This window comes from Herpailurus yagouaroundi, unplaced genomic scaffold (genome assembly GCF_014898765.1).
Source record: "Herpailurus yagouaroundi ecotype Mexico unplaced genomic scaffold, PumYag 140, whole genome shotgun sequence".
Classification (NCBI taxonomy): Eukaryota; Metazoa; Chordata; class Mammalia; order Carnivora; family Felidae; genus Herpailurus; species Herpailurus yagouaroundi.
In genome coordinates, this window is record NW_024412395.1 from 75,069,349 (window position 1) to 75,096,062 (window position 26,714).

Below are 26,714 nucleotides of genomic sequence, written 5' to 3' on the forward strand. Positions count from 1 at the left end.
TTTTTTTTTTTTTACTGTATCAAGAAAATTTGGCTAAGTGAAATCAAGTAATTTTTTTTAAGGTTTATTTATTTTGAGAGAGAAAAAGAGGGCAAACGAGGACAGGCAGAGAGAAAAGGAGAGATAATCCCAGGCAGGCTCCACACTGTCAGCATGGAGCCTGACATGGGGCTTGATCTCATGAACCGTGAGATCATGACATCAGCTAAGATCAATAGTTGGATGTTTAACCCACTGAGCCACCCAGACGCCCCAAGTAATTTTAACTAAACTATTTAAGGTGCCAATTCTTTCAAGAAATCTTCCCTATTTCTGTGAATTCTCATAAACATCTGTGCCTTTCTTAGTATGCTAATATAATTGAATATATACTAATTTAACTAAAAGAGAATATGTGCACACCACAGGTAAATCTCCAAGAAACAACATACGTTGAACTTAGCAGACACTTCTGTAACTACCTAAAGTACAGTAACTCATTTCTTCCTCATGCTATATGCTCAAAGTACAGATGGGGAAACTGAGTCTCAGAAAGATCACTGAACTAAACAATGAGTAAGAGGCAAGACCTCTAACTCCAGAGCTAGTGCACCTACTCATAACAGCATAGTGGTTCTAACAAGGATTAGTGACACATGTCCACTTTCTATTTTTATTACTGTTGGTAACACATGTTGTCTGATCCTATTAAATAAGCAAGATATTTGATAGTAGAGGTCATGTTCACCCTTTTCTGTAACGCATATATCACTATACCATACTCTATGAACACCAGTTGGATGAATGAAACACCGTTTGCGTATGTGTCTGTGTATCCAGATACATAAACACAGATTTTGTAGGTAGACTAAGGTTTTTCATTTCACGTGTACCCTAACCAAACCTAAAATTGTAATATTTTAAAGATTAGATCATTATTTTATTTAAAACCTTTTTTTTTAATGTTTGAGAGAGAGAGAGAGAGAAACAGAGCATGAGTGGGGGAAGGGCAGACGCGCGCGCGCGCGCGCACACACACACACACACACACACACACACACACACACACACACACAGAATTCCAAGCAGGCTCCAGGCTCTGTCAGCACAGAGCCCAACGCAGGGCTCGAACTCAAGAACCACAAGATCATGCCCTGAGTCAATGTCAGATGCTCACTGACTGAGCCGACCAGGTGTCCCAAGATTAGCTCATTATTAACATGCAAAAATAAAAGGTCTAGAAGACTACCTGATACATTTGTTGTAATTCTTCCATGTTTTACTAGCTCTAGTAGCAACTGGAATTTGCTCAACTTGTCCTAAGCACAAATATGTTGTTATTTCATAATGTTTATATCCATTTATTTGGTCAAGTAGTCAAAAGTTGATAGGTAACATAAATTTCAAATGTGACAACCCCGGGGCGCCTGGGTGGCTCAGTCGGTGAAGCGTCCAACTTCAGCTCAGGTCATAGTCTCATGGTCTGTGAATTCAAGCCCAGCTCAGACTGTGCCCAACAGCTCAGAGCCTGGAGCCTGCTTTGGATTCTGTGTCTCCCTCTCTCTCTCTCTGCCCCTCCCCCACTTGCACTCTGTTTCTCTCTCTCTCAAAAATAAAATAAAAACATAAAAAAAATTAGAACACGATAACCCCAATTTACTCAGATCATAAACATTTTGTGTTTCAACAAATGTGACACGTGCATAGAGCTTTATTGAAAAATCCCTGTCATGTTTCTAATCTCTCCATCCTGGCCGATAATAGTCAGCCATGCAAAATGTGTGTTCACTTCTCTGCCACTTTGGTAGGACAAGTTGAAAGAAGAATAAATAGATAATTGGACTAATGTGTTAAAATACTTCTGGCATATGGAGTGGTCCTATTAATTGCAGAAGTGGAATTATAATGAGAACTAAAGAATGGAAAACCACAAACAAAAATGAAAACATCTACATTAGAAGAAGCCTCACAAGTGCATCTTGGGACAAAGGAAACAGCCTAACCCAACGAGAATGATAATCTCTCAAGTTCTTGATTAATTATCAATAAGTAATGAAAGACATAACAAAGCCATTATTTATTTAAGATGAGTCTGACACAAATATCTTTTTAAAAAAGAAAAAAACCTACCTCCTTCTGGGTTAGTTGTGCCCTTTCCAGGCATTACCGTAATGTACACTTATACACTTACTATTCAACTACATACCAGGGGTACCAAACTGGATGCAATTTTCCAGAGTCCTGACGTAGTCAGGGTCACTTAATTTAATTACATGAAGACTATTGGTTTTTTCCATGTTCTTGATCCATTTATTAGCCTGACCTTGAGGATCTATCATCAGAGGCCACCTTCTTGCATTCCTGAAAGAGGGAAAAAAGACAATGCTGGTCAAATCATGATTTGTCTCTATGTTAATAATCATGCACATATCACTTTCTTCCAGTTTATGCTTTATGGTAACATTTTACTTTTTAATGTACTATGAGAAACTATGTTCTTACAGCAGAAACATTTACATTGACTAGACTATTAAAATGACAACTATAAAAAATCACATTGCACACACATTTTGGGGAGAGAGAGAGAGAAAATGTGAGTTGGGGAGGGGCTGAGAGGGAGAGAGAGAATCCCAAGCAGGCTCCACGCTGTTAGTGCCGAGCCTGATGACATGAGGCTCAATCTCATGAACCGTGAGATCATGACCTGAGCCAAGATCAAGAGTTGGACACTTAATTGACTGAGCCACCCAGGCATCTTGCAAGTTGTTTACTCTTTGGAAAACAATAATTCTCTAAAGGTTAAACTTTTGAAAACATTTGTCGCTTTTGCTGGTTAAGTCAATTCAATTAGCAAGAACACTGCAAATTGGGAAACCAGTTTTTCACTGGGCCCTGCCATTAATTACTTGTGTGACTCTGAAACCATTTCTTGGTTTCCATCTGCTATCATTTGTACAAGAGAGAAAGAGAAAGAATTGAGACATCATATCTCTCTTTGAGATCTAGACCATTAAGGATATAATGGTCTAAAAAAAAAAAAAAAGCATAATTTTAATCATCTAAACTTCTTGGACCCTAAAGTGTTAATACAACTTTTGACCCAGTGTTTGTTTCAAACACTTGTATATTTAATGTCATACATGTAGTTCATTACGTATTTCTAAGCTTCCTACAGACAGAAAGATATTCTCTGAAAGTCAGTTTTTGCACGATGGGAGAGCTCATACTTACTGCTCTGTTCTTACTCACATCCCTTTTTTACGATAAGATCAAGAGCAGCAAACCAGGAAATACCTAGTTTATTTTCCAGGGTGATGTGGGGTCACAAAGAATTAACCAGTATCTGCCATCACTAAGTAGTATCCAACCATATAGCTTTCTGCATCGTGTGAAATGCAATCAGCATTAAGATTACCGTTATTGTCTTAGAAGTTTCAATAAACACAAGCCATAATTGTGGTCACTTCCCTAAAGATACTGCCATACTCTTCAAAAGTGAGCACAGCAAAGTCGTAGGTTGCCAGAAGAGCAGAAGGAGAAAATAAAAGGTGACTGGAGCAAACACAAAACACAAAAATGCGAGGCTAAAAAGGGATAATTTATTCAATATCATCTCCTTATAATATGAATTTAGAAATTCATGGGATAATTTGTCCCAAATGGAAGTAATCCATTTAAGTATTTAGTATTTAAGTTAGAACCTGGAATAAAACATGTAGTTTATATTGTAGAGAAGACAGACTTGGCCTCCAAATTAGCATTATACAATGTAGTAGTCAGTTTGAAACTGAGTGACTCAGTCTTCCTTCTGCTGCTTCCACAATTTTTAACCACAGATATTCATGCTGTTTCTTTGTCCAAAATGCACTTCTTCCTCATCTTTTCACGTTCAAGTCCCATGCATGTTTCAAGGTCAGCTGAAATGTTATGCAATTCACAAAGTACCACAGATTGTCTTAACGGAAATTTATTTTCCCACAGTTCTAGAGGCTGGAAGTCCAACATCAAGGTGCTGGCAGGTTTGGTTTCTCCAGAGGCCTTTCTCCTTGGCTTGAAGACAACACAGCCCTCTCCATCTGTCCTCATGTGGGCCTCTCCTCTGCGGGCATTCCTGGAATCTCTGATTATAAAGACACCAGTCCTATTGAATTGGGGCTCCATGATACCTAACTTAACCTTAATTATCTCCTGAAAGGCCCTGTCTCCAAATAGTCACATTGAGGGTTATATACTCAACATATGAATGGGGGGTGTGTGTGGATGATTCAGCCCATACCATAATATTAATTATATTAAGAAGAAGTGAGACCAAAAGAGTAGTGTAATATCTTAGATATAATCAACTAATAAAAATAGAATCATATCCATAAGACACTAAAGGGTATGAGAAGGAAGATTAGAAAGGAATAAAACTTATAAATATGTAAAAGTCTCATTCTGTCACATTTTAGAAATATTTTTAAGTCGGGAGGATTAAGTGTGTTAGCATTTATGCTTCCCCAAAGAAAGTGAATGACTCACTCTTCCTTCTGTTGCTTCCACAATTTTTAACTACAATACCCATGTTCATGTTGTTCCTTTGTCCAAAATGCACTTCTTCCTCATTCTTTCACGTTCAAGTCCTATGCATGTTTCAAGGTCAGCTCAAATGTTACGCACTTCACAAAGCCTATCTTGAGGTCTCTATTCTCTCTGAAGTTCTTTAGCAGTTCATCTATATTACATTTATGGAACTCTGATAGAATGATAATATTCTATTGTGGTAACTTTATAATTTGTCAACAGCATCACTCATCTAAGTTGTGTATTCTTTGAGGGAAAGGTCCACAGTGAGTCTTCTTTATCCTTTTTTTCCTGGATCACATAAAGTTTGATAATCTACTGGAAGGCAAACAACCAAAACACGTCTGACAAACATCATATGGGTTAACAGATTATAAACACAGACATTTTCTAAGTGATCCCCCTCCATGGAGAATATCACTCCAAAGAATACCATCTCAGATTCAGAGGAAAGGATTATAGTGCTGACCAAGCTGGGCTAAGTCCATCATAGTCTTTCTCTTCCACTGATTGCAATGAAAAGTTCTGAATAAAATACAAAAAGCAACTGTTTACAGATTCTAAAAAGTAAATAATGAAACGTGAATGGAAAGAAAGTTAAAACTGGAGGAATGACCAATAAAGGGGTAGTTTCCTGTGTTTGTTTGTTTGTTTTTTTTCTTTCTATCTTCTGGCTTTGGTTAAAGAACAGACCTAATGGGCACCCTGGGCAGCAATCACAGGTAGCAAAAATTCAAACTAGAAGACAAAATGATCATGTGTGAACAGGGTAGGGAGGAGGATAGGCAGAGGGAACCTCTTTTTCCTTCTGTCCCTGTCCCCAGGTCAACCCCAGCCACAGAACCATATTCCTATGCAGAAGGAAAACCAATCTGAGAGATATCAATCGCTCTAGATAGCAGAGTTGGGCAAAGGGGCCTCTGCTGTGCATGGTGTGTAAGGGTTTCTTAGTCTGCCCAGGTTGTTGTAACAAATTACTTAAATAATAGACATTTTCCACAGTTCTGAAGGCTGGGAAGCCCAGGACCAAATTTCTAGCAGATCCACTGACTGGTGAAGGCCTCCTTCTGGTTTGCAGATGGCAATTTTCTCATTGCCTCTTCACATGGTAAATTAGTGCCCTCTTAAGGGTGGTAATCCAATGAAAACTCCAGCCTGGTGACCCAATTACCTCCCAAGGTTGCACCTCCAAATACCATCACATTGGTGACTTGGGCTCAACATACAAATTTGGTAGACACAAAGATTTAGTCCAAAGCAGGGGGAACCCCAGTCTTTTTCTTTTTCCTCTTGTCACTTTGCCCCAAGTGTGGACATGAGTTGTGCAACAGTGTGGGAAGCTGAAACTCTGAGAGAATACCGTCATTTTGCACAGAAAAATACAGAGAATGAGGTCCCTGGGATATGGAAAGTACAGGAGAAATCCTGGAGAAGACAGACTCCAAGAAAGGATTTCTTAATCTAGACACGAGTTCTGATCCGACTACCAATCTGTGCAGGTGCAAAACCTATCCAAAGAAGCGTATCAAAGGTTTTGAGCTATGATATAAACCCACGTCCCAGACTCACCCCTGAGTCAAGCATGCTGAGATGCATCTCTAGACAGCATAGCAAAAACTTTAAATTAGGACTTCACATTGGAGACATCGTGCCCAGAAAGAAAAGACAGAAATTGGCATCTGAACCTTACCAAGTTGTTTGACTACTAAAACAAAAATCAATCTTATTCAGAAGATTTTAATAGGAACCAGCATCTCCTTTTCAAAAGGCCCAGGGTACAATCCAAAATTACTTAACAAACAAAGAGCTAGAATGTGACTAATTCTCAAAGAAAAAGCAGAATGTTAGAATTACCAGAAAAGAACTTTAAAGCATCCTCCACAAGGTAACAGTATTATAAAATAATAATAATAATAATAATAATAATAATAATAATAAATGGAAAGAGAGGTGTTCTCAGCAGAGAAACAGAAAGAATAAAAAGGACCAAATGAAAATTTTAGAACTGAACAATATCTGAAATCGGATCCAGTGTAAGGATTCAATAGTAGAAAGGAGATGACAGAGGAAAGTCAGTAATCTAAAAGACAGATGAATAAAAATAATCCAATTTAAATACTAAAGAGAAAAAAAGATAAAACAAACAGAGCCTCCAAGATCTGTGAGAAAATATTAAGAGGTTTAACACTCATGTGATGGGGGTCCCAAGAGAGAAGAAAGAGGTAAATGCAGAAAACATATTTGAAAATATAATGGCTGAAACTTTCTCAAACACAGTGAAACACACAACCATACAGTTTCATAAAGCTTAGCAATCCTCAAAAAAGGAGAAACTAAAAACCAAAAAAAACAAAAAAACAAAAAAACATACAGAAATGCACACACACCCAGATACGCTGTAATCAAACTGTTGAAAACCAAAGATTTGAAAGCATCGTTTTTGAAAGCAGCCAGAGAAAAGTGATACATTATACATTGATGACAATCATGCAAATGACTGCAGATTTCATGCCAGAAATCACAGAGCCAGAACATAGTAGAACAGTCTCAGAAGAATGAAAAGAATTGTCAACCCAGAATTCTATATCCACCAAATATAACCTTCAAGAATAAAGGTGAAATATTCTCAGATCATGAAAACTAAAAACATTCTTTGTCAGCAGATTCCCTCTAAATTCTAATGTTCTTCACTCTGAAGGGAAATGATACTAGAGTGAATCTTAGGAAAAAAGCAACAAAATGTTAAATATAATGGACTGTTTCTCTCCTCTTAATTTCTTTAAAATATGTATAAATATGGAGACAAAAACATTCAGTTAGGGGGAGCTTCAAAGTATACAGACATACTACATACGACTACTCTAACATAATGAGGAGAGGGTAAAGGAGACCTATATGGTTGTAAGCATTCTACAATTTTTATTTTTTTAATTTTAGTTAACATACAGTGCAATATTGGTTTCAGGAGTAGAATTCAGTGATTCATCACTTACATACAATGCCCAGTGCTCATCACAAGTGCCCTCCTTAGTACTCATCACTCATCAAGCCCATCTTCCACTCACCTCCCTCCATCAACCCACAGTTTGTTCTCTATCATTATAAGTCTCTTGTGGTTTGTTTCCCTCTCTTCTCTTCCCCCCACTTTCTCATATGTTTATCTGTTTTGTTTCTCAAAGTCCACATATGAGTGAAATCATATGGTATTTGTCTTTTTCTGACTTATTTCAATTAGCATAATACATTCTAGCTCTATCCATGTCATTACAAATGGCATGATTTCATTCTTTTTGACAGAAGAGTAATCTTTTATAAAACACACACACACACACACACACACACACACACACACACACACTACATCTTCTTTATTCACCAGCCTATGGACATTTAGGGTCTCTCCATAGTTTGCCTATTGTTTGTAATGCTGCCATAAGCATTGGGGTGCAGGTACTACTTCAAACCTGTATTTTTGTATCCTTTGGGTAAATATCTAATAGTGCAATTGCTGGATCATAGGATAGTTCTAATTTTTTGAGGAATTTCCAGAATGGCTGCACCAGTTTACATTCCCACCAAGAGAAGAATTCTATATTTTAATTGAAGCAGGAAAATATTATTTGAGTAGACACGAAAATTTGTACTAAAAAATAATGCAGGGGCACCTGGGTGGCTCAGATGGTTAAGCGTCTGACTTTGATTCAGGTATGATCTCATGGCTTGTGAGTTTGAGCCCCACACTGAGCTCTGTGGTGACAGTGCAGAGCCTGGAGCCTGCTTCGGATTCTGTGTCTCCCTCTCTCTCTACCCCTCCCCTGCTTGTGCTCTGTCTCTGTCTCTCAAAAATAAATAAACATTGGGAAAAAAAATAATGCAAAGCATTATAGTGAAAAAATCCAGTAGATAAGGTGGAATACTAAAAATTGTGGATTATTCAAATTATCCAAAAGAATGAGATAGGACAAACGGAGCAACAAAAATCACATGTAAAAACAAAAAAAAACAAAACAAAAAAAAAACAAAAAAAAAACCAAAATAATAATATGGTCGATCTAAATTCAATTATACTGACCACATTAAGTGTAAAGTTGTCTAAACGTATAATTAATGGAGGGAGATTATCAGACTGGAAAAAATATAGGCTCTGTATGCTATCTATAAGATACCCTCACTTTAAATATAACATTTATATTAAAGATAAAAGTAACAGATACACCATGCAAACACTAATCAAAAGAAAGCTGAATTACATGTAGACTTCAGAACAAGAAAAATTATCAGGGATACAGAGGGATGCTACATAATAATAAAAAAGTCAATTTATCACAAAGACCTAACAATCCTACATGTTTATGCATCTAACAACAGAGCTCCAAAATACATGAAGCTACAACTAATAGAACTGAAGAGACAATAAATAGACAGATTAGCAAGGATGTGGAAGATGTGAACAAAACTATGCCACAAGTGAACCTGACATTTAAAGAATCCTTGGAGTGCCTGGGTGGCTAAGTCAGTTAAGCATCCAACTTTGGCTCAGGTCATGATCTCGCAGTCCTTGAGTTCGAGCCCCACATCGGGCTTTGTGCTGACAGCTCAGAGCCTATAGCCTGCTTCAGATTCTGTGTCTCCCTCTCTCTCTGACCCTCACCCATTCATACTCTGTCTCTCTCTGTCTCAAAAATAAATAAAAGTTAAAAAAATAAAAAAAATAAAAAAAAAATAAAAGCCTTAAAAAAAAAAAAGAGAATCCTCTACCCAAAATAGCAAAATAATATTTTTCAAGTATACATGGAAAATTGAGAAAGACAGACCATATTTATGGCATAAAACAAAGAAATTTAAAACAACTGGAATCTTACAATGTATGTTCTCTGAACATAATGAAATTAAGTAAAAAAACAAAAAAATAATAGAAAATAGCTTAAAAGTTATCAAGTACTTGGAAATTTAAAAACATACTTTTAAATGGCCTATAAAGAAGTCTCAAGATAGGACATATTTTGAAGGAAATGAAAATACAGCATATCAAAATTTGTGCTATGCAGCTAAAGCAGTGCTTAGTGGAAAATGTATAGCAGTAATTGCTTAGATTAGAAAAGAAGAAGAATCTAAACTCAATAACAAGCTTTCACCTTAGGAAACCACAGAAGAGAGTAGTTTAGGCCAAAAACAAGAAATAATAAATATTAAAGCAGAAGTCAATAAAATGGATAACAAAAAAGGTGGATAAAAACAATGAAATGAAAGGTTAATTTTTAGATGGGATCCAGAATATTTATTAAGCTTTACCTACACTGATCAAGAAAAAATAAAATTAAAAAAAGGAAATGCTAATTACTGATATCAGGAATGAGAGAGAAGATTATAATCATAGACCTTGCGGACATTAAAAGGATGACAAGGTAATACTACAAACAACTCTATGCCCGTTAATTTAACAACTTAGTTGAACTGGACCAATTTCTGGAAAGGTGGAAACTACCAAAATTCACTTAAGAATAGATAAATTGCTGGGCACCTGGGTGGCTCAGTAGGTTAGGTATCCAACTTAGACTCCAGTCATGATCTCATGGTTTGTGGGTTCAAATCCTGCATCTGGCTCTGTGCTGACAGTTCAGAGCCTGAAGCCTGCTTCAAATTCTGTGTTTTCCTCTCTTTCTACTCCTTCCCTGCTCATGCTCTGTCTCTAAGTAAACATTTAAAAAAAATTTTTTTATAAAGAATAGATAACTTTAATGGTCTTTTAACTCTTTCAAAATTGAAATCATAGGTAACGTCTTCCAATAAAGAAAGTTCTAGGCGCGAATAGTTTCTTTGGTTCTTTCTACAAAACATCTAAGAAAAATAATTCTACATAATCTCTTCCAGAAAACAGAATGGGGGAGAACACTCTCCAATTTGTTTTATGAGGCCAGCATTACCTTGATACTGAAATCCTGCAGACATGCCAACAAAAGAAACCACATACCAATATCCCTCATGAACAGAATGTAAAAATCTTCAACAAAGTGTCAGCAAATTGAATCAGAAGTATATAATTAAGGAGAATATATGAAGACCAGGTAGGTTTTATCCTAGAAATGCAAGGTTAGTCAAACATTCAAAAAAATCAATCCGTAAAATTCACCATATTAACAAACTAAACTTAAAGCACACATCTCTCTGCTTCTGGGCGTGTAGATATGGGGGCCAGCGATGCGGAGGAGGATTCCTCAACAGCATCTTTCCCAGAGAGTATGAAACAGCTGAGACACTACTCAGTTCAGAAGTTCATATGCTCCTGGAGCATCGAAAGCCACAGAATGAGAGTACAGAGGTTGCATAGGGACTTCCTGAGGTCTTCATGAAAACTTTAAGTGTCACAGCCTGTCTCAGTCATTTCAAAAACAGGAGAGTCCATTGCCAGTGTCCGCAGCTTGTTGCTTTAGGAGAAGCTTCTTAAGTCTGAGTTGGCCTGTTTGGCCAACATTTGCCCAGAGCCTGCTGAGGAGTGGAAGGCTCTGACCCCAAGCCCGGAGGGGTGGTTTGAAGGTTAGGAGCTACAGCAGATTCTTGACGGTATCCAGACCATGCATAGCTCGCAATATTAATCTCCAAATATCACCCTGCTGCTGAGTGAACGACATCCCCCACTGGCCTGGGGTCTGCCTCCGACTTACACGGAACTTATTTTGCAGAAGCCACTTGGGCTTCTTTTGGACAGAACAACCTGGCTTGGTTTTGGTTTAGGTGCTACTTCAAACTGGACAACTGGACCATGGATGCCCTGACCTTGCCGCTGGGAAGGGTGAGATGGAGAGGTGCATATGAGCTACACTGTTGACTAGCTTACACCAGGGTTTTGGCCCTTGTATTTTTTTAAAAATTGTTCTTGATTTTTTTTTTTAAGTGACCTTTATTCTCAATGTGGGTCTTGACCTTATGACTCCTAAGATCGGGAGTCACATGCTCTGCTGCCTGGGCCAGCCAGGTGCCCCTTAAGATTTTATTTATTTGGTATTTATTTATTTATTTATTTATTTATTTATTTATTTATTTTTGCCCCTGGGTTATTTTTGATTCCTAAGATTTCATGTTTTAATTTCAATGTGTTTGTAGATTTTGACACTATATTAGAGCACATAAAACTAGTATAGGAAACAGCAGTCTTCCCTAAATGCAAAAGGAAGAATTAAGGGGCACTTGGTTGGCTCCGTGGTTAGAGCATGCAACTCTTGATTTGGGGGTCATGAGTTCAAGCCCCACTTTGGGCATGGAGCCTGCTTAAACAAAACAAAAACACCCGAACAGGAGCCCCCAAATATAAATGCAAAAGGAAGAATTGAACCAGACCTGTATCATCATCTGAAATTCTCAAAGACAGAATAGTGTTAGTGACTGTGAGACAGCATTGGCATCATTGTGCCAGAAGTCAAGGAAGTCAAGGAAGAAGGGCATCACGGAAAGTAATTACACCTGAGGATAACTCCAAGCATCTTGGGGCCCACAGCCCTGAGGTAGATAGGTACTTGGCCTGTTTTCTTGGAGTTCTGAAGGATGTAGGTTTGGAGTCAGTGGTCCTAAAGCACTGTTTTCTCACTCCCAAATTAAGATTTTTTTTCCTTCATAGGCCAGACTTGAAGGTCTAACACTTTGAAGACTCCTTGTATGGGGCATTGAATCCAAACCTCTGACTTGCTACTCGGCAGCAGGTGTTCTCTGATGGAGGTGATTTGGAAGGAGGGAGCCTGCCTCTTCCTGAGTCGCTACAATGTAGGCACTCTATTTGCGGGGTAGTTGTGGGGGGTGGGGGGGGAGAACTCTTCAATTGCTAAACATGCTAACTTTGTGCAGTGGCAGTATCGTAGCCAAGGAGGTTTATGCAAGGCACAGTTACTGCTAAAAGGGGTAAAAAAATATATATAGCTAAACATTTTAGCTTTGATTTTTCTGAAAGGAAATATGCCTATTTTCTTCACAATTTGGAGATTTTTCTTTGGGGCACTTGCTGGCTCCCAGTGAATGCATGATCCCAAAAATGTTTGGAGAAACAGCAAAGTTTCTTTTTATTTTTTTTCTTTTTTGGGTAGGCTCCACACCCAATGTCGGGCTCAAGCTCATGACGGGAGATTAAGAGTCACATGCTCTGTGGACTGAGCTTGCCAGAGGCCCTAACAAAGTCAGCTTTAAAAGTTAAGATAGTTTGGGCGCCTGGCTGACTCAGTTGGTAGAGCAAATGACTCAGGGTCACGGAGTTCAAGCCCCACGTTGGGTGTAGAGTTTACTTAAAAAAACAGTAAGAATAAAAAAAAAAAAATTGTTTGATGTCTGCTGGCCAAGGCAGAAATAAACTTTTCATAAATTCTTTCAATTTCTGAAATGACATGGTTTGTAAGTCACTGATATTCTTGATCAACATTTGAAGGAAATAATCTTTTCATCCTTGGACAACTTTACTTCTTTGAGGCTTATCAGACTTCTGAGTTGTAAGTTATGTGGATAACAATAGTATCTATTCCATAGATCTTTTAAGAAGATTGAGAAGATTACTAAAAAGAGCCTATTAGTGTCTGCCATACATTATGCCCCAATAAATGTTAGCTCGTATTAGTAGCTCGATCAGATGAGCAAGGGTACACAGATAGCTTGCTTCATAGAAATTAGTGCAAGAATTTGGTACTACACCACAGGTTCTGGTATCAGGCTATGAAAACAAAATGAATTTTATTTATTTATTTGTTTATTTTTGAGACAGAGAGGGAAACAGAGCATGAGCAGGAGAGGGGCAGAGAGAGAGGGAGACACAGAATCTGAGGCAGGCTCCAGGCTCTGAGCTGTCAGCACAGAGCCCAAAGCAGGGCTCAAACTCACGGACTGTGAGATCATGACCTGAGCTGAAGTCGGACGCTCAACCGACTGAGCCACCCAGGCGCCCCTGCAGAATTGTTTTTAAAGAGAGGCAGTAACGTGTGCAGGTTGGCACGAAGGGATGGACGAGAAAGAACAGAGTGGAAGGCAGACCTCAGGTACCATCTAGGCCCGTGCGCTACTTCGCAAGAGAGCAGGCAGTGCCGCCATCTTTACTGGGGTGCCCGCTTGTGCCAGTAATCCGTGAGATGCCTCAGAGTATGAAAGTATATATGGGCCTGGCATACACTTAGGCACTGATAAATGGCCATAAGATAATTAGAAGTAGATTAAAAAAAAAACAAACTTGTACTAGGGAATTATTTGAAAAAGCAATGTCATGCTATGTTATAGATTCAAAGTCTGGTCAACATTCTGCTGGACATTGTTCTCTCTGGTCCCAGGGCACATCTTACTATTCAGAATTGTTAGCAGGAGACCCTGCAAAATCCAATCATCTGTGCAACATTGTAAGGCTCATTGTATCATGTTTGCAAAAACCAGAAACAAAACATACTGCACATTAAAACAAAAATATCATGTTGTCAAACCCTCATCAGAAAGCTAAACTTTTCTGAAAATTGTACTCATTTCTGGTTTTATTCAAATTTATTAAACTTGAGGCTTGAAAAACAGTAAAAATATATATCTCAATAGACACAGAACAAGCACTTGACAAAATTTAACATGTAAAATGGTACGAACCCTCGGCAAACTAAGAACAGAGGGAATTTCCTTTACCTGATGAGAAGGATATACAAAAAACCCACAGCTAATATAATAGGTCATGGTGGAAGACTAATTCCTTTCCCCTAAGATTGGGTAAAAGGAACAATGTGCAACACTGTAAATTATATTTTTATGACAAATATTCTTACACTTGCCAATATAAACATAAAAAGTCTCTGACAGTACAATAAGCCAAGAAAAAGAAGTAAAAGGCATAATTTTAGAAAATAAGAAATAGAACTGTGTCTATTTGCATAGAGTATGATTGTCTATATACAAGATCATAATGAACCTATATAAAAGATCACAGAATAAATGAATTTATCAAGGTCACAATGTACATGGTCAATATTCAAACATCAGTTGCTTTTCTTTTTTCTATTTTTTTATTGGGAGGGAGGAGCAGAGAGACAGGAAGAGATAGAATCTTAAGTAGGCTCCAGGCCCAGCCTGAGGTAAGGCTCAGTCCCATGACCACAAGATCGTGACCTGAGCCGAAATCAAGAGTCAGACACTTAACTGACTGAGACACCCAGACGCCCCTCAATTGCTTTTCTAATACCAACAATGAACAACTGAATAAACTTTTTTAAAGCACCATTTATAATAGCACACAAAAATTAAGACATATTGGGTGTAAGTCTAACAAGGAAATACTGATGAAAGAGATCAAAGGTGATCTTAAAAAAAGATGTATTTATAGAAGACTTGTCAATTTTTCTCAGATTGATGTATAGATTGAATGCAGTTCCAATCAAAATCCCAGAAGGATCTTTTGTAGATATTTAAAAACTGAATCTAAAACTTATATTGAGAGGTAAAAAATAGACACAACATGGATGGCTCAGTCGGATGGGTGGCTCAGTCGGTTAGGCATCCGGCTTCGGCTCAGGTCACGATCTCGCAGTCCGTGAGTTCGAGCCCCGCGTCGGGCTCTGTGCTGACAGCTCAGAGCGTGGAGCCTGTTTCAGATTCTGTGTCTCCCTCTCTCTCTGACCCTCCCCCATTCATCCTCTGTCTCTCCCTGTCTCAAAAATAAATAAACGTTAAAAAATATATAAATAAATAAATAGACACAACAATCCCGAAAAAGGAAAACAAAGTTGGAGGATATATAATCTAACTTCAAGACCTAATATAAAGCTATACTAATCAAGAAAATGTGGTGTTTGCACCAAAACAAACAAACAGGGTTGCCTGGGTGGCTCAGTTGGTTAAGTGGCCGACTCTTGGTTTTGGCTCAGGTCATGGTCTCACAGTTTGTGAACTCGAGCCCCGTGTTGGGCTCTGTGCTGATAGCACGGAGCCTGCTTGAGATTCTGTCTCACTCTCACTCTGTCCCTCCCCTACTTGCTCTCCCTCAAAATAAAGTTAAAAATTAAAAAAAATTTAAAAAGACAAATAGATCAATGGAACAGAATGAACAATCCAGAAAAAGACCCACACATATGTGGATAACTGGTTTTCAACAAAAATGTAAAAGCAATTCAATGGAAAAAGGGTAATGGTATGCTGTTCCACACCTAGTTAACAATTATATCAAACTTATTTTCTCCAAATAATACCCTCAATATGACATTTTAAAACAGTTTTTATTTATTTATTTTTGTGTTTTTCTACATTTGTGTGTGTGTGTGTGTGTGTGTGTGTGTGTGAGAGAGAGAGAGAGAGAGAGAGAGAGAGAGGAGAGGCAGAGAGAGGATCCTAAGCAGGCTCCATGGTGTCCATGCAGAGCCCAATGTGGAACTTGAACTCATGAACCATGAGATCATGACCTGAGCTGGAATTGAGAGTCAGACACTCAACCAATTAGGCCACCCCGGCATCCCAATATGACATGTTTTTGATCGAAAAGCAGGACAATGTTGTAACTTCAGTTTTTGATTTTTTTTTTAAAGCAGATTTTGCTTTAAAAATTTTTTCAATGTTTTTATTTATTTTTTGAGAGAGAGAGAGCACGCATGCATGCCCAAACAGGGGAAGGGCAGAGAGAGAGAGGGAGACATACAATCAGAAGCAGGCTCCAGGCTCTGAGCTGTCAGCACAGAGCCCAATGCAGGGCTCAAACTGGTGACCGAGAGATCATGACCTGAGCTGAAGTCGAGCACTTAACCAGCTGAGCCACCCAGGTGCCCCTAAAGCAAATTTTGCTTGTAAAGATTAGGACTTCTACAGAGTAACATATTAAATGAATAAAATTTCAAAGGAGACATTCTTCAGAGTAGGTAGAAAAGAATGTACTGATTTTAACAGCAATTATTTTGGAGAGCTATATGCAACACACATTGGTTTAAACAGCTTCAGTCTTTGGAGGAATATAAATCCTGAATTTGAAACGAACAAGCACCACATTTCCTGTTTACTTCCTCTCCACTATTATTTTGCATTATTTTCTGATAAGACATTTTTCTCTACACAATCTTCTCTCTTACTTCCTCCACCAAACATTCTTGAATCCAGAAATGCTTTAAAACCAGTGGCTCCCAAGGGCGCCTGGGTGGTGCAGTCGGTTAAGCGTCCGACTTCAACCAGGTCACGATCTCGCGGTCCGTGAGTTCGAGCCCCGCGTCAGGCTCTGGGCTGATGGCTCAGAGCCTGGAGCCTGTTTCCGATTCTATGTCTCCCTCTCTCTCTGCCCCTCCCCCGTTCATGCTCTGTCTCTCTCTGTCCCAAAAATAAATAAACGTTTGAAAAAAAAAAAAATTTAAAACCAGTGGCTCCCAAATGAAAACCGAATTTTTATAGACTCAGCTTTCCAGGTTTTAATACTGTTTGTTCTTTTGTGATGGTCTAGAGAGGATTCCAATTCGGTGCTCTTCGGGGTTTTTGAAAAATGCATTTTTTAAACGTTGATTTTTAAATTTATTCTGAGAGAGAGAGAGGGTGGAAGAAAGAGAATCCCAAGAAGGCTTCATGCTGTCAGTGCAGAGCCTGATGTCACAGACCGTGAGATCACAACCTGAGATGAAATCAACGGTTAGACGCTTAACCAACTGAGCCATCCAGGTGCCCCCAAAAATGCATACAGTGATAATACATGTTCACTATTGTGCAGGGAAGGACATAAAATTTAAATATGTAATGGTGATGCATCTCAAAGGGTTTTATTATTTTTCTCTTTACACATGTCCATACATAAAAATTGATAAAAGCAGACAATGAAAGGTGGGTGCTCCTCTCTGTTATTACTGCTACTGAAATAAGCTGAATTTATCTCTTACAGAAATGAAAACTAAGACTTTTTTTTAAAAAGCAGAGGTATATTAGATATAGGTCTGATTTATTTACCAAGTTGTTAAACAATGTTAATACTATTTCCCTGTGAAATGTTCAGATACAACACAATCACATTTAATGTTATCACTAGCCCTTGAAATTCTCATTAGCCAAGGACCTTCAAGTGTCAGTAGCTGCAAAAGTTAATTATAATCCAATGTATCTAAATCTTATAGATTCTTCCCCTTTCCCTAAATCATCAACTCTTCAGTCAGTTGAGATAGCATGTGAAAAGCACTTAGCCCAGGATTAGGTCTTTAGTAAGTGCTCAGTATTAGGTATTATCATTACCAAGCAAGTATCTCTGGGGAAGAGAAGAACACAGTAGGTAAGTAAATAAGATACTTATCTGACACTTCAAAATGATCACCTTAAACCTATTTACTGAAACCTCTCAGTAGGAGATCACCAAAATACATTGACAAAATAAGCCAAGGATAAAAAGGTTAACATTTCTGTCTTAGTAAAGTTGCTACTGTAACTTTTTGCTAATATTTCAACATTTCTACAAACAAATAGCAAAGATGTAGGGGTTCTGGCTCATTAACGTCATGTTTTACCTCTTTCTCTCCTGAAATGTGAGTTTGTTATCTTGAAAAATAATCACCAATAGTTCTATTATTATTGAAATATGACTGGACCCAAAAGAAAGAGCACATTTATTTGCTATAAAAGAAGAAGCAATTTAGCCTCCAATGAATATAATGGTTATAGATATCCTGCGAGGTGGAACAAAGGTATATAAATTGCAAATCGAAACAATAAAGACCTAACTACCATTATGAGGGACATGACCAATTATATTCACAAATGCTGGGAAAAAGCAAAGTATTTTTTCTGGGAGGGGGAAAAAATAGCAACAACAGTAGCAAAGACAGCAAAAATGTGACTATTTTTAAGGCTGATGTTACTTGGTCCAGCTGGACAAAGTAAAAGTAGACTTCTAAACTTTCAGAAATCTCCCATATAGGTCAATGCCTAATTGTATTCTCACATTAAACATCAGTGCAAACACTCTACATGCCACCTACCTGGTTAAGGAATTTAAAAAAAAAATTAGTTGTTATCCTGTACTTGTAAAAAAGGCACTTAAAAAATCTGTTTCAGTGGCAAAGTAATGTACATATTTATCATTTATCTAGATCCTATAATTTCTCTTCGGGATTAATTTAGATTATCAGAGCAGAGCACCCAGTACTTAATTTTAGTTCCCCGAAGAAAAGCCTTGTAGTCTTTTCTCCAAATCAACAAAATAATTACATTTAAGTTTAGTTCCTGAAAAAGTTTGTCTGAGTACAATTTACCTAGTTAAAAAATGAGAGCTGTATGACACACTTTTCTTTTTTGCCTTAATGACCAGAAAGCTTTGAAATTAATTCAGGGCCCAATTGTAAGGATTAGCTTGTCTCGAGTATAACTTCCCTAAGTGGTCTTATCAATTTTTACTTTACATTCAAATTGCACATACCTCAAATTCCAGTAGAACAATTCGGTGAATAAATGCTAAATAAGTCCATATATATGTCAGGATCATTTGTCGAGCAGTAAAGAAATGTATTCACCAGAGTTTTAAATTGTGGAATAATTAAATAAATACTACACCCAAAAAATTTAAGAATAACTCATCTTCATACGTAGCAGTTATTTGAAGTGAATTTTAAAAAATTCACATGCCTCTGCCATTTTTACTTTAAATTAAGTACTATTACATCACTTACTTTTTCAGTAGTAAACTGACAACCGATCAAAAGTCTTGTAACACAGAACCGAACATTTCTCCTGATGGTTTACCTGTGCTATTCTTAATATGCCAAAACCTCCAAGAAGACTGGCCCAGTGATAGAAGGTGCATGGTAAAGTGAACTAGGAGGTAACATGAATCATAATTGTCCTTACACTGGGTCAGGCTGAAGTTTTTGGTTTTGGGGAGATAAGACTTGGAGGAAAGGTGAAGATGGGTGAGCCTGCAGTGTTCTTCCAGCCCAATGTCCATGGGATTTATCTACTAACTGGGAGATTCCAGGAACAATGGCCACTATCTTGAAAGTCCCGGTCAGCCCAGGACTCAGAAATGTATCCATATCAGTTAAGCTGGTCCCACACCCAGGAGGGATTAAGAATTTGGTACACTTGAGTCCATCACTGCCACCAACCCACCATTGTACCTTTCATTAACCTGCAATAACAAAACCCTGTAATTTTATGGGAATTAACAGTTTGGACTTCACTTATTCATGGTAGGGCTTTGCTCTATTTGCTAAAAATTGATTAAAAATTAAGCAAACGTCATTAGGGTTTTTGATTGTTTACTATAGCCTCCAATATGCCACCATTTTAATATTACTAGAAGGAAGTGATTATTCATATTTAATTTAGCTAATTAATAATTTAAGTACATTTTTTCCAATACAATAAAAGTTTACCAGCTATAATTGTTTAAAAGATGCACAGATAAATAAATCTACTGATTAATAGAGATCATTTGTGAGAAAAATATTTTCCTTACATTATGATGATCCCGTTATCAATGGAAAATGAGTCAGAAGGTAACCCAGCAATATTCCAGGCTCGAATTGTCACTGCTTCTCCCAGGATACCCATAAGAGAATAATCATCAGAGCAGGGAATATCATTGTTTTTGCACAAATTTGTCCACTCCTTCGTTTGGTTCTTTAAGACATACACAAGAGATACAAAAATGAGGCTGGAGGTTACCAAATGAATACTTTAACTCCTTGATTATGTTTTATTCCCTGAGTCAACAAACCATTGTTGAAACTGCACCTCAAAAATAATTTATCAGATTTTTCAAATAAAATTATTATTTAGAAGGTCCACTATACATTCAAATGAAAGTTAACTATATCCAATGTTAATTTTAGGTAGATCACTTAATAGTGAACTTGACGTCAGAATGCTGTATCCGAAAAAAACAATTGCCAATTATTATTCTAAAGCTTCACTCGACAAAGTAGTTCGAGACCATCATCTTTCTATATATTTTCTTTAAATGACAAATAACCAGCAAGCCTTAGTATTATGGCATAAATCTAATTTGAACTGGTAGGGGACTAAAAAATGAAAACCTTTTTTTCTGGCTCTCACATGCCTGGGGAAAGGGACCATGGCAGGACTATCAGGCACCAACAATATGTACCAGGATACACATTGGAGTCTGGGATATACCACCTAGGCCATAGTTTGCTAGGCTACTCAGGAACCAAAAGGGTACTTTAAGTCCGGGTTCACACTCAGAAAGTTAGAAGTCAAGGTCCAATCTGAGGTTACATGTAAGAGTTCAGAAACAGTGCAAGGCACGACCAGAGAAAAAAATAGGTTAGGAAGAGACGTGGGGAAGAGGCACAGACACACGAGGTGTTGGTACGAGCCCACAGGCGGATGAGATGCTGTGTGTGGAGGGGTGCTGGTAGAGGGGGCATGATGGGCACCCCATCGCCCTTGGCCTCCTGCTGAGCAGGCTCCACCAACATTCCTTTAGGTTTGCACATGAAAGGTCATGACAGGTTAGGGGGAGTTGATGACTTTTATGACCTTGATCAATCAGTTAGTTTGTAGAATGCCCCAAAATTGGGTCTCTGTGATGTTCTCTCATGATTCAGTTCAGGTTACACATCTTTGGCAACAATATCATAGAAAATGTAGTCGTATTCTTCTCATTGCACTCAATCAGTGGTACAAGATTTCAGACTGTTCATTTATTGATGATAGTGATTTTTATCACTTGTTTAAGGTGCTGCCTGCCAGGCTTCTGCCTCATAATTGTATGATCTTAGGTATAATTAAATCTTCTTTGGGTGGTGGGACACAAGACACTCAGATAGATGAAAGGCAGAACTCTTTGTTACTTACACTGCCAAATGGGAGAAAGCTACCACACCAGAAGTTGCCCCCAGATACAGGGTAACAGCAAGGTCAAACTGTAGGAGACAGTTATATATGCAAGCAGTGTGTGATAGGGTTAGCTGTATTGCCTGGGCTTCCTAGGGATTGGATAGTTTGAGTAATTCTTCAAGTACAGTGATGAAGGACCTTCAGGTGTTACGTATCTGAGGTCTGCTGGAAGCTGGGTGCCTATTATAAGCTGCAGTATTAGAGCCCGATACAGGAAATGGTTGCGGTGAGGGCTGAGCAAACTACCCACACAAAGGAATTCAGAGTTTTTATTATGAATCAAAACTGAGTTAAGGCAGTACTTGTCTAATATTGGATTACAGCCTCTGCATTGCTTTTTTCCCCTTTCCCTTTGTAATTAATAACATTTCGTGGGGAGATACTCACAGCTGAAAATTTCTAGGTTTTGGCAGGCACTCATTCTTTTAAATTTATTAATTTATGTCAGTATAGATCGACCTTTTTCTATTATCTTGGTCTCTTTTCTATTCACCTATAACATGATATTAGTTTCAAGTGTACAAGACGATTCACTCTTTGTATATATTGTGAACTCATCACAGTAAGTTGTCGACATCCATCACCATAGTTACAAAAATGTTTTTCTTGGGATGAGAACTTTGAAGATCTATTCTTGCAGCAACTTTCAAATATATAATACATCATTATTAACTGTAGTCACCATGCTGTACATTAAATCCCAGGACTTATTTATTTTCTAATTATCAGCCTGTACCTTTTGAACCTCTTCACTCATTTTGCCCACATCTTTTATTCAATGAGTTATGTTACTATCAGTATTTATTGCTGATGTGGCCAGTGGAAGTAACGTTAAACTACATTTTATGTTCCTTTAACACATCCCTATCATTCTTTGGGCACTTCCTTACTTTGCTTTAAAAGGATACTATCCTATAATCTAGCCCAAAGATGGTCTTCCTATTTTAAGTTCAGCTGATTAGCAACCTTAATAACAAAGTCCCTTTGCCACGTAATGCCACATATTTGTAGCTGTGACACTGCAGGGCAAACAATGGGGGGGGGGGGGGGAATGTCATCTCTTAGGAGCACTTAAACACTATCATCTGGCTTTCTGTTTGGGTTGGCTGTTGTTACCAGGAACGAGTGGTGTGGCTGTGTAGGGAGGAGCGGTATCAAGCATTTCCGGTTTGAATTCAGCCTTCTTATACACGGTTCCTACTGGCCTGTTTTGATCTCTTTGTTGTCAGGCTGTGGGGCGGCCTGTAGACTTTGGGGGAAGATCTGAAGGCTTCGTCAAATATAGCTTGATGTTGGTCTTGGCAGACTAGTCAGTGATATGGGAAAGCAGCAGCGAAAGCGAAAGCAATAGTTACTGTTCATCGTTGACAGGTATGGTACGTTACCATAATTCTGGGTTAGAAATTGAAGTGGCCCAGTTACATATCTAAAGGGGCATAGCGGCAGAGAAGAGCTGAAATGAACACGAGGTGCTCTGAACAAGCATCTCTACATAGAAGCCAAGAGCCTTGCCTAATACTCCAGTGGTACACTAGATAGTAGAAATTTAAAAGGTGGCCATTAGGAGTGTCCTCTTGGAGAAAACAGCCATCACCACCACCACAACAGTTTTGACTTTAACCGTTGGCCGGAAAAGTGAAAAAGTTCGAATTAATTCAACTCTAAGGCTTATAGCACGACAGGATTCTGTTTTACAGATTGGCATGGGCACAGCAGCTGAAGTACTGCGGGCCCCATTATCCTAGAAGAATTGGAGTTGTCTATGTTTTATTTATAGAGAGAACCAGAAATTTTACAAAGGGGTTGATGAATAATTAACAACCACTCAGATGAAGCTTGGAGGGAGGGGATCCAGCTATTTATGGAGGGCTCTTGGTATCCAGAGGTTTTGATGTGAGAAAAGAACCAAAATTGTTGTGAAGGCTTTTTTGTCTCAGCTGGGTTTCCCAGAAGCAAACTCTGAAATGAAGATTTATGTGAAGTGATTTATTAAAGAAAGGATGTGAGGGGAAGCAGTAAAAGGACTGGGGAGCAGCTAGCAGAACGTGAGGGATCAGCCAGCACTGTGCTGCAGGTGGCTTCAGCTGGTCCCACAGGGAGTGTGAGTTACTACTTAGAGTCGTTCCAACCAGCAGGAAGGGACACAGACTCTCATGCTCCCACTCCTGTCAGTCTTTCATCCAGGCCTGCCCTCGAGGGAAATAAATCTCAGCAATTCTGGCTCTCCATGCCCTGGGCAAAGTGAATTCTAAGAACCCAAGGGAAGTTTGCCAAAAAAGAGCCACAGGCGCTGGTTGTTGGACACGGAAGCTCAGGAAGCCAGGAGGGTATCTGGGCAGACAACGAGTTGCCACAATCACCTTCTGCTTACTACTGAATGGGAAACTTCCGATGGGGTGTGATCTGCCAGCTGCCCTGACCCACGAGAGGATCAGAGCAGGACAGAATGAATTCATAGGAAGGAACTGAGACATCAGCGACTCATTAAAAAAAGTTAAAGTCTAGGTTGCTATAGAGAAGGGGGAAGAGAGGAGGCAGAATCCATCAAAGCGGTGGAAATTTGAAGCAGAAAACACAGTATTTGCCTTCTTTCTTTCTTTCTTTCTTTCTTTCTTTCTTTCTTTTCTTTCTTTTCTTTCTTTTCTTTCTTTTCAATGTTTATATACTTTGAGAGAGAGCATGTACGTGTGCATAAGCAGGGGAGGAGCAGACAGAGAGGAGAGAGAGAGAGAGAGAGAGAGAATCCCAAGCAGGCTCCACACTGTCAGCACAGAGCCCAAAGTGGGGCTTGATCTCACGAACCCGTAAGATCATGACCTCAACACAAGTCAACAGTCAGATGCTTAAAGACGCTTAACTGACAGAGCCACCCAGGCGTCCGTTGGTATTTGTTTTCCAAGGAAAGGATCTATTTGGTTCTAAGCCAGCTTGCCTTTTCCTCCCCTAAACTTTCAGTCTCTGAAGTGATTTTTGAAATGATCCATTACTGAAACTCATAGGGAGAAGTTGATTAAACACACACACACACACACACACACACACACACACACACACACACACAAAGACGTAAAAAATCCTGGTATCTTTATAGTTGTTTAGGAACTAAAATTTTATCATCAGGGTCTACCATTTCATGTTACCTTTTGGAGTCAATCTTTTTGTTTCTAAAACAATTTGATTTTCAGAAGAATATTTGATATAGCATCTTCTGGCTATCAAGTCAATTTATAGAATAACTAAGATACACAACTACAAATCACCTGGAAACACTTCACTCCCCATACTTACCAAAAAAACAAAAAGCAAGCAAACAAAATCCTCTAAGATGAGATTAGTGCTGGCTATAATGGGAGGGTCAGGAAGAGACCTTAGAAATCAACTAGTATTCTTTACCTGTCGATAGTTAGATGTAAAGGCGCCAAGGTAAGCGACAACTCCTGAGGAAATGAGGATATCACCTGTCAGGTTGATGTACAACTGGCCCAGCTCCAGAGCTGTAAGGCTCCATCGAGTTTTCTCACCCCCAAGGCCTCCAATCAACTGCTCGGCGCGGTCTAGCTTTTTGCTGCACAAGTCAACCTTAAAAGGAAAAAAAAAAGTCAGCTTTTCTCAACATCCACAAGTAAAATAAAGTGAAAATTCTGCAAGATTTTGCCCTCGGAGATAAATTATTTTTTTATTTACAAACTTTCATCTGGAATTTTTTTAACTCTTTAAAAAAATGTGAGCTATGTCACTTTCCAGCTACGTCAAGACTGAAAACTCCATGACATGTTTTAAAATGTTCATAATAAAGTATGCACAGGGGCGCCTGGGTGGCGCAGTCGGTTAAGCGTCCGACTTCAGCCAGGTCACGATCTCGCGGTCCGTGAGTTCGAGCCCCGCGTCGGGCTCTGGGCTGATGGCGCAGAGCCTGGAGCCTGTTTCCGATTCTGTGTCTCCCTCTCTCTCTGCCCCTCCCCTGTTCATGCTCTGTCTCTCTCTGTCCCAAAAATAAATAAAAACGTTGAAAAAAAAAATTAAAGTATGTACAATAAGCATGTATAATAAAGTGTATACAGTTTATGAAATTCATAATGGATATTCATCATGTAGTGCAAGAATATCTCTATTTTCTCATTTTTAAAATGTTTATTCATTTTTTGAGAGAGAGAGAGAGTGTGAGTGGGGGAGGGCAGAGAGAGAGAGAGGGAGACATAGATTCTGAAGCAGGCTCCAGGCTCTGAGCGGTCAGCACAGAGCCTCATGCAGATCTCAAACTCACAGACCACGAGATCATGACCTGAGCCGAAGTTGGACGCTTAACCTCCTGAGCCATCCAGGCACCCCAAGAATAGCTCTATTTAAGGAAATGACCTACAGCAGGAGATACTGCAATTTAGTTAAGTAATAAAGAACTTTCTCGCGAGTATGTTCTCCCTCAGTTTTAAATACTCTAAATGTATTTTGTTTCAAATATTCCATCAAAATCTTCTCCTCATCTAACTTATGGCTGACTTAATGATAATTTTGTTTAATTTTTTTAAGTTTATTCATTTTGAGAGTGAGCACGCACGTGCCTGCACAAGTGGGGGAGGGGCAGAGAAAAGGAGAGACAGAATCCTGAGCAGCCTCTGCTCCATCACTGCAGAACCCTAAGTGGGGCTCAAACTCACAATCTGTGAAATCATGACCTGAGCCGAGATGGAGAGTTCAATGTTCAACCAACTGCACCACTCAGGCACACCAACTTATTCATGATTTTAAAGGTTAAATGTTTAAAAGTAGTAATAATTTATGCTTACTTGGGAAGCATAATTTTCAAGTTGTTAAATTGTGTCAACCTTGTCACACACTTGCAATTAACCTTCAATTAGGACATCAATCAATAGCTGAGAGCCTACTTTGTGCAGAAGCCTGTCAACCAAATTTGATTATATGTAATTGAGCAATGTGATTAAAAGAAAAAGGATAATTATGACAGTGGAAAACTTGGAGAAAAGCCATTTCAACCCATGCAATGGCAATATTCCAGTAGAATGCCTAAATTATTTTAGTTTAATTTTAAATGACTTAGCATCATTATTCTTGGATAAAAACAAAACTAAGTAAAAGTTAGCTTAAGGTTCAAAATAAAATGAATGACATGAAGAGAAGTAGTAAACAGCTGATAAAAGCAGAGACTTGTAGATTATTGTGGAGTAAGAATTTCACTTCTACTTTTTCCTAATGCATTAAAAAATTTTGTTTTAAATGTTTATTTATTTTTGACAGAGAGATAGAGAGAGAGGGAGGGAGGGGGAAGGGACAGAGAGAGAGGGGGACAGTGGATCTGAAATGGGCTCTGTGCTGACATCAGTGAGTCTGATGTGGGGTTCGAACTCTTG

The 26,714-nt window shown here is 38.6% G+C and overlaps 1 protein-coding gene across 7 annotated transcripts in view; it reads right to left on the reverse strand.

The window, feature by feature from the left end:
* Nucleotides 1-26,714, reverse strand: part of DNAH7 (dynein axonemal heavy chain 7) — a 267,521-nt gene that overhangs the window by 84,063 nt on the left and 156,744 nt on the right. For all 7 annotated transcript variants that reach the window (XM_040475707.1, XM_040475712.1, XM_040475714.1 and 4 more), the window contains 3 exons: nucleotides 24,742-24,927; nucleotides 19,943-20,106; nucleotides 2,186-2,340 (listed from right to left, as the gene is read on the reverse strand). In XM_040475707.1, coding sequence (XP_040331641.1) covers nucleotides 2,186-2,340; nucleotides 19,943-20,106; nucleotides 24,742-24,927 — 505 coding nt within the window. The remainder of the gene's footprint in view (nucleotides 1-2,185; nucleotides 2,341-19,942; nucleotides 20,107-24,741; nucleotides 24,928-26,714) is intronic.